Source organism: Spermophilus citellus, assembly GCF_964194105.1.
Source record: "Spermophilus citellus genome assembly, chromosome: 2".
Classification (NCBI taxonomy): Eukaryota; Metazoa; Chordata; class Mammalia; order Rodentia; family Sciuridae; genus Spermophilus; species Spermophilus citellus.
Window position 1 is genome coordinate 11653277 of NC_138183.1, and position 8579 is coordinate 11661855.

At 52.1% G+C, this 8579-nt stretch overlaps 1 protein-coding gene across 9 annotated transcripts in view; it reads left to right on the forward strand.

Annotated features, from left to right (window-relative positions):
* The window catches only part of DENND1A (DENN domain containing 1A), a 521188-nt gene extending 513043 nt beyond the window's left edge, over nucleotides 1-8145 (forward strand). For 7 of the 9 annotated variants that reach the window (XM_081282502.1, XM_081282504.1, XM_081282501.1 and 4 more), the window contains 3 exons: nucleotides 474-602; nucleotides 3788-4043; nucleotides 5221-8145. In XM_081282502.1, coding sequence (XP_081138628.1) covers nucleotides 474-602; nucleotides 3788-4043; nucleotides 5221-6423 — 1588 coding nt within the window. In that variant the 3' untranslated portion in view covers nucleotides 6424-8145. The remainder of the gene's footprint in view (nucleotides 1-473; nucleotides 603-3787; nucleotides 4044-5220) is intronic. The other 2 variants (XM_081282503.1, XM_081282505.1) reach the window with 1 other exon arrangement.
* Nucleotides 8146-8579: the final 434 nt, after the last annotated feature.

The window sequence follows — 8579 nt, forward strand, 5'->3', positions numbered from 1 at the left end:
AATTCTTGTAGCTGCAGTTGGTTGAATCTGCTGATGTGAAACCTACAGATAATGTAGGGCCAACCATAAAAACTGCAATTCTGCATTGACTTTTAAATGTTCCTTAATAAACATTAAGTTTAATAGGAGGAAGATGTTAAGCCAACTGTTCCAGATTCCTATTGTGGAGAATTTGGGGGCTTTCATGTTTTCATATTATAAACAGAGCAGTGGTGACCATGTTGGGTGAAATTCTTTGTTACATTTCAGGTTACCTCAGCAGAAGTGGGATGACTTGGTCACAGATGACTGATCACAAGTTAAGGCTCTTGACACATATGGGAAACCCAGTTTCTTTTTTGCTTGGGACCAGCCTCCTCACCTTGGTGCCTGTCGGGCCCCATGCCACTGGCCTTTTCCTTTCACCTGCCACATGGAGTTCTAACTTGTCCCTAACTGCCTGTTCTCTTCTCTCTTGTCTTCCTCTGCCCCAGCCTGGTAAAGCCCTTGCGACACTATGCGGTCTTCCTCTCCGAGGACTCCTCTGATGATGAATGCCAGCGGGAAGAGGCCCCAAGCGCTGGCTTCACCGAAAGCTTTTTCTTCTCTGCTCCCTTTGAATGGTCTCTCCTTCCTTCTTCCAGTTCCCCAGGCTCAGCTTGGTGACTCTTGGGGCTGCATGGGGGCGTAGGGGGACTGTTGTGCTTGCTCTTGTGTGGGGGGAGGGGGGCTTGGAGCTGCCACGTGCCAACTGCTCCAGGGCCAACTTACAGAGTGGGCGCCACTTCCATGGGCCTCTTCTCAGGGCATCCATTCTGCCAGCCCCACTGGCACTGTGACAGCGGAAGGAGGCATCAGGTAATACAGGAACATCCCCATTCCTTATAAGGGGAAAATGAAATTGCTTGTTAATGAAACTGGTGGTCACAATGAGCCTGGTTGCTGATCCCTGAGTCTTCCTTATCTCAACACATCTTGAAAAGCCATGGAGATAGGAAGTCAGATTTTAAGTTTCAAAAAAAAAGTAAATAATATGAAATGCATATATAAATACCAGCATATCCAAATGTTCTGATCCACCTTTTTTTTTTTTTTTCCATACTGGGGATGGCACCTAGGACCTTGCTACACAAGCACTAAACCACACCCTCTACCTGACTTTTTAAAGGCATTTTTAACATTATTGTTTATAACATAAATATCGTACTAATTACAAATAGCTTTTTTTGTAAAATCTACCTTTAAAAACTAAAATAAAACAAGAGCCAGGTGCATGACGCACTCCTGTAATCCCAGCTGCTCGGGAGGCTGAGGCAGGAGGATCACAAGTTTGAAGCCAGCCTGGGCAACTTATGAGACCCTCAGTAACTTAGCGAGATCCTGTCTCAAAATTTAAAAAGTGGGCTGGGGATATAGCTCAGTGGTAGAGTATCTCTGAATTCAATTCCAGAAAGAAAGAAAGAGAGAGAGAAAGAAAGAGAAAGAGAGAGTTCAGAAGGTTCATCTACCCCAAAATTAATTTTTTTGTAGTGCCCCCTTTGCCATTTCTTGTCCCTCCACCCACAAGAGCTGGGACTGAGCATAGTGATGTCCATTGTCTGTTTTTATTTAACAAGGTTGTATGAGTGTTTTCATTGGGAGCTTTTAAGGGATGGGAATGGCCTTTGCTGTGCGTCCACGTGTCCACAGCCTTCCAGGGAGTGGGCTGCTTGGCCATTTTACAAAGTGGGCCTTTTCTCCCTCCATCCCCCTCACTGCCCCTTTTCCCAAACCCCAGCTGAAGTCCCCAGTGTCAAGTCCTTCCCCCCGGGCTGGGCCTGTGGATTATTCCAGGGACTTTAAAGTGCCTCCTGCCACTGCCCCATAGAGTAGGTGCCTTGAACCTTTCCAGTCACCAACTCACCTGTGATCACAGGCAGAACAACTTCTTCCAGAGTCCTCACTTAGAAAGTGGCCACCTGAGCCAGTATTGCCCAAACTTCACAGACCACCTTTTCTGTACATGAATCTTTTTTAAATTTTTTCTTCTAAATGCCTTAAGAATTAGCCTTGTCTTAAACAATATCTATAATAACATAGGCTATTATTTCTAATGCTAATTTGAATCAAGATAGAACCATTGGAATAGGAAATGTTCATCCAGGTATCAACTTTAAAATCACCTTGGAGGGGTCTGGGGATACAGCTCAGTTGGTAGAGTGCTTGCCACACATGTACAAGGCCCTGGGTTCAATCCCCAGCACCACACACACTCACACACACACAAAAAAAATTATTTGGAGGAGAAGGCGGCCCGCCTGGGGACAACCCAGGGGCTCTCCCACCACCGGTCCAGCATGTTGAGTCCATGTCCTACCCCATCACTTTCTCTTTAATGCCAACATTATTGAAATAATGGTTAATGCTCATTTCTTTAGCCCATGACTTCAGGTCAGTACAGGCCTTTGTGTGTGTGTTTAAAAAGGAACTAGCTCATCCTAACTCAAAACAAAATATTGGTCAAAAAGACACTATTTCTTCAAGTTTAGGAAGCACATGGACTTTCCTTTATCCTTTTCACTGTGTCCAAACTTGATTAGAGAGTCTCTAATTCCTTGATCAGATGACTTGGCCTGAGTGAGGGAAGGACTTTTGGAGTTTCTCAAACTTGGCTTCCCTTTCTACCTCTGGCTTGGTGCTGTGAGATACAGTGAGTTATTTCACTTCTCTAAGCTTCCATTCCCTCATCTCCAGGGTGGGGGTGTAAGTCCTGCTTCATGGGTTGCTTCATTGAGTTAGTGAGGGCTTACAATCTAATGGGATCCCTGCCACAGTTGGGTCTATTTGTTGAACCCTCCAGGGACTGTCCCTGCCTGGCTTCTTCTTTGAACCTACTCTTGACCAGCAGGTGGCGCCCTCCTCCCATTTGATCATCTGAGCCCAGTCCTGCCTAACCAAGGGCCTCAGTTAGCCCCCACCTTGTAGTTAGAGGAGGCAGGACACTGCTCTGGCCAGGGGTACTAAGTAAAGGTTTACCCATGTGATGACTTCTAGTGTACCCACTGATGCCCTGGGATCAGATCATGGGAAAGAAGATGAAAGGAACCTGGCTTGCTTGCAACTTCCAATGTGCAAGTATACAGAAAGCTGTCAGCACAAGCCCTGGTGATAGCAGCACTCACTGGTGGGTTGTCACCAGCTTCTGCATACCTGCTATATGCCAGGCACTGCATTTGCTCATGTAGTCACCACTACCACCTGAGAAGATAAGGCTCAGAATGTGTAAGTGACTTGCCCAACTTCCCACAAGAGATGGCATGACCAGAACTGGAACTGAGCCCAATACAAGCCAAGGCCCAGATAGTCCCTCTGAGGATCCCAGGACAGTGTAGACAGCTGCCCTCTTGAGTTTCTCCAGGTCTGCTCCCCATTATCCATTCACAGCCAATTCTGTAGCTACTTGTCAGTCACCAAATGAAGGAGCAGGATGGGGAACCTACAGATTCCTCTTCCAGTCCTGCCCTTTTCTTCTAGCCCAATATATGAAAACACACAGGGAGAACTAAGTGGACCTCTGCTGTGCAAGGAGAGCCAGGCCACAGAGCAAGCAGCAGAGCCAAATTTACCCCCAGGTGGCTCAGACCACAAGCTTGCCCCCTTGCTGCTGCCTGGCCCCAGCCCACATGGAGCCCCAAGACTCTCCTGTCCCAGTGGTTCCCAGGCATGGTCCTGCAGGCCTCGGTGCTTTTAGGGTCTGGGAACTGACTGATCTTCCCATGGACACCCTGGGTGGGAGAGGAAGAGTCCAGCCCACTCTGTCTCCTTTCAGGCCGCAGCCATATCGGACACTCAAGGAGTCAGACAGTGCAGGAGATGAGGCAGAGAGTCCAGAACAGCCAGCACGGGAACCCAGGGGTCCTGTCCCAGCTCCACCTGACCGGGCTGCCAGCATCGACCTCCTGGAAGACGTCTTCAACAACCTGGACATGGAGGCCCCCCTGCAGCCACTGGGCCAGGCCAAGAGCTTGGAGGATCTTCGGGCCCCCAAAGACCTGCGGGAGCAGCCAGGAACTTTTGACTATCAGGTATGGTACAAATAGGGCAGGGTATCCACCAGGTACCTTCCACACATAGGACAGACCCCCGCCCCCCCAAGTGACAGTAGATGAGACAAGAAACAAACTGATTTTCCTGAGGACCTCAGCCAATGCTCAGACTATGATTCCAAACCCTGCTTGGTGGACCAGTAGCCACATCACCCTGACAGTGAGCCTGAAGAAGATGCTAGCCCACTTCCTTTGGTGTATCACAGCAATGGGCTGGTGCTCCAGGTTTGGCCCCCATCCCCAGTGGAACTAGAATTGATTCCATCTCCACCATGTCTCCTTGGAAGAGCCTAATGGATCAGATTCTTCTATTTCTGTGTGATCACTGATCTCCCATTGTGACTTCCAATCCATTGCATTCCTTCTCTGTGCTAATCTTGTAATTACTGGGTCACACTGTGGAGTTCACAAGTTCCCACATGTCCCATAATTCATGTGTGCTCCCCTCTGGACATGAGGTAGCTGAGAGAAGGAGAGTGAGCTGTCCAAGTCAAGTAGCTTGGAAATGGCAGAGCCAGGACTGGAATCTAGTCCTCCTGCTTCCTCCCCTACTATGTACCTTCAACCAGGCCCCAAGCCTTATTTGCCCTCTCAGGTATGATCAAAGTGCCACATGCTCTGAAAAGTTAAAAAGACCAGGCCAGCCAGGCACAGTGGCACACACCTATAATCCCATTAACTTGGGACGCTAAAGCAGGAGGATCAGAAGTTCAAGATCAGCCTTGGCAATTTAGCAAGACCCTCAGCAACTCAATGAGACCTTGTCTCAAAATAAAAAAAGGTCTGGGGATGTACCTCAGTAGAATAGCACCCCTAGGTTCAATTCCCAATACCAAAAATGTGAGGGGGAAGGCCAGGCCAGTGGGTGGTCAGTAGAGGTAATCATTTTCCCAAAACCAATTGACAACCACTAGTATAAAAGGACAAAAGCTACCTCTCAAGTCCCTTTGTGCCACAGTGAGAGACCTGGGCTCTCTGCTGGTTACCTGGGATGAGCCCCTGACTGACCCAGGTCCCAGGAGCTAATTGGACACATGCCTAGCAGCACCATTCCAATGCCCGCTCAGCACTCAGGAGGGATGGGAATGGGCATGCATTTCTCCTGTCTTCCCTAGGCCAGTCTGTGGTCACCACCTCCCTTCTTCCCTCCCAACAGAGGCTTGACCTGGGCAGGAGCGAAAGAAGCCTTGGGATGGCAGTAGCCTTGAAGCTTGCCCACCCATACAACAAGCTCTGGAGCCTGGGCCAGGATGACATGGCCATTCCCAGCAAGCCCCCTGCTGCCTCCCCTGAGAAGCCCTCAGCCCTGCTTGGGAGCTCCCCAGCCCCGCCTCACAGGCCCCAGACCCAAGACAACAACCTGAACCCCAGCAACAAGGAGGAGGCTCCCACCCTGACTTCAGGCAGTATCACCATTCCCCGGCCACAGGGCAGGAAGACCCCAGAGCTGGGCATTGTGCCTCCACCACCCACTGCCCGCCTGGCCAAGCTCCAGGCTGCCAGTGGCACCCTCGGGGACTTTTCTGCAGAGCGACTACAGACAGATCAGGAAAAGCGAGCTGCCCCAAGCCCAGCCCTATTCCCAGGGCTTCTCCCCAGTGTTGCCCCCCAAGGCCCCACAGAACTCCTGCAGCCACTCAGCCCAGCCCTAGGGGCTCCAGGCACAGGCAGCGATGCCCTGCTCGCCCTCCTGGACCCCCTTAACACAGCCTGGTCAGGCAGCACTGCCCCGCCACACCCTGCTGCCCCAAATATGGCCACCCCATTCACCCCACAGTTCAGCTTCCCCCCCATGGGGACCCCTACCCCTTTCCCACAGCCACCGCTCAACCCCTTTGTCCCATCTGTGCCAGCAGTACCACCCACCCTGCCTTTGAGTTCTACACCTTCCAGGCCTTTCGGGGCCCCTCCAGCTTCTCTGGGGCCGGCTTTTGCACCCAGCCTACTACTGTCCAATTCTGGCTTCTGTGCCCCTCATAGGTCTCAGCCAAACCTGTCTGCCCTCTCCATGCCCAATCTCTTTGGCCAGGTGCCCGTGGGCGCCCACACCAGTCCCCTGCAGCCACTCGGCCCTCCAGTAGTTGCCCCATCAAGGATTCGAACATTGCCCCTGGCCCGCTCAAGTGCCAGGTCTGCTGAGGCCAAGCAGGGGCTAACTCTGAGACATGGAGACCCCCCACTCCTGCCTCCCAGACCCTGTCAGGGCCTGGAGCCAGCACTGCAGCCCTCTGCTCCTCCAAAGGCCAGAGACCCCTTTGAGGATTTGTTACGGAAAACCAAGCAAGATGTGAGCCCAGCCCCAGCCCCAGCCCCAGGCTCCGTGGAGCAGCTCAGGAAGCAGTGGGAGACATTTGAATGAGAGATCCTGAGGGTTAGGGCCAGCTGGGCCCAAGTGCTGCCATCCAGTATGCGGCTCCCCTCTGCCCAGGTTCTGCTGGTGGGAAGGGATGGGACCTACTCTCTACCCTCCCCCTCCACACTACCCATCTCTGAGGGCCAGCCCTGGGGAACGGTGCCAGTCACAGCCTGGGAACTATCCCAGCTCCTAGGCGCCCGTCCTACCTTACTCCCATCCTCCTCAGCACCCTGCTTGGGTTTTGCACTAGAGAGGTCAACAGGGTGGCCACTGCCCAGACCCCTCCTGCCCACCGTCTCTTCAGAGACACCCACGCAGCCATGAGGTTCAAGGCTGCTTCTCTGGAGCCCAGAACTCCTGTCTGTCCTTTGACCATCCCAGCACCCCCAACAGGCACAGGTGTCGGTGTCACCCAGCTTGTCTGCATCAGCATAGATAGCTTCAGGGCTGGAAGTCAGGGCCCCTCCTTGACTGGAGGAAATCCCTGGTGGTCATCTCCAAACCCCTTCTAGCAATACTGCACTCATGCTTTCATGAGTCTGCCCCAAGCCCCAAACTTCGGTTGTTTCCCCAAGCCAAGGGAACTCGGGGCCACTTTTGATGGCCAAACCCAGCCCCAACCAGCTCAGCAGGGGGTCTGGGAGCACCAGCAACTCTGATTTGTAGAAGAAAAAGAGAAGCCCACAAATCCAAGTATCAGAAGTCAGCTGTCATCCCCATACCTCTGAATTCTCCTGTGTCTCCAATCACTGTCAAAGCTGGGACTTGGCTGGGCCTCCTAACACTTGGGGCTTCGAGGGCAGAGTTGAGCAGCAGCAACCCATGCCACAGACAGATGCCTGGACTCCCTGGAGCAGGGACGCCCCTTGAAGGACTCTCATGGAATGGACAAACGTGCCCCTCTTAGCCTGGGGCAGGAGGAGGCCTAGAAACCAGCCCCTCCCACCTGCCTCAAGCTTCGCGTCAGCACAGAAATTCCTAAGGCCAAAGTTAAATTGAAATATTTTGTTATTGTTTCTTTTATCTTTCTTTTCTTTTTTACTTTGATTTGATAAATCTTGAAAATTGACTCCTTTCAATAAACCAAGTTAAAATAAGACCCAACCATTTAAGAAAACAACCATCTGAGACATACAGGAAATTGTGAGCATTTTGACCTGATTTCTCATTTCCTATTTGTGAATGGTCAGACACAGTCCCTCTCCCCTCTGCCTGGCGGTGTCTGACAGGGTCAAAGGGGTCCCTGGAGGTCCCCATCACTCCAGGGAGCTTCCTCTACATCTGAGAGGTGGGAGGCCACTGCCACTGCTCATAAGTCAGTGATGCCTGGCCTCCTGTGTCATTTGACCCCAGAATAACAAGTCTCTCCTATCTTGGTAATGTTCTGTGGTTGCTGGGGAGCCAGGTCTCACCTGGGCCACATGGGTCCCTCCTTCAGGCACTCAGGTGTATCGGCACAAGTCCCAGTTCCACTCCTCTGCCCTGGGCAGACTCCAGGCCCCATTAAGGACAGGGAAGCCCCCCACAGAGGGGGCAGAAGATGAACAGAGGCACTGGGTAGCCCAGGAAGCAGAAGGCACCCCGCAGTCCCCCTGGTTGGGCTGGGTGGCTGCTGTCATGTGCTCCCTGTTCACATGAGCACCGATGTCTTCTTCGCTGGCTGGACGGAATTTACAAACCCAAGGATGAACTTTGTGTGAATTCAATAAAGTCTTGGGGAAAAGGCTGGAATACTTGTGTCCTTGAAGGAAACTCTGGGGGAGGGGAAGTCCCCTAAGCAGACCCTTAGCCATCTTCTCCATCCCTCATACAAAGGTAGAGGCCAGGTGACGGGCAGGATTTGCCCTTGGCCAACTCCAACACCTGTGACCATGGAGCTCTGAGCCAGCGACCCACTTCCCTCCAGGCAGAGCATGGTGTGGGCTGGTTGACAGTCCACACAGTCCTGCTGGGACCATGAAGCAGGGATACAGCCACCAACAGTGCCAAGGGCACCCAGGCTTCAGGACAGAACAAGTTCAAAGAGACACCTGGAAAGTCACCCCCACAGATCTCTCACCAGCAAGGGCAGAGCCTTGGATTGGACAGTGCCCTAGTTGGGCACTAAAGTTTGGAGGAGAGATCTAGACCAGTCACCCACAGTGGCCAATGTCACCAAA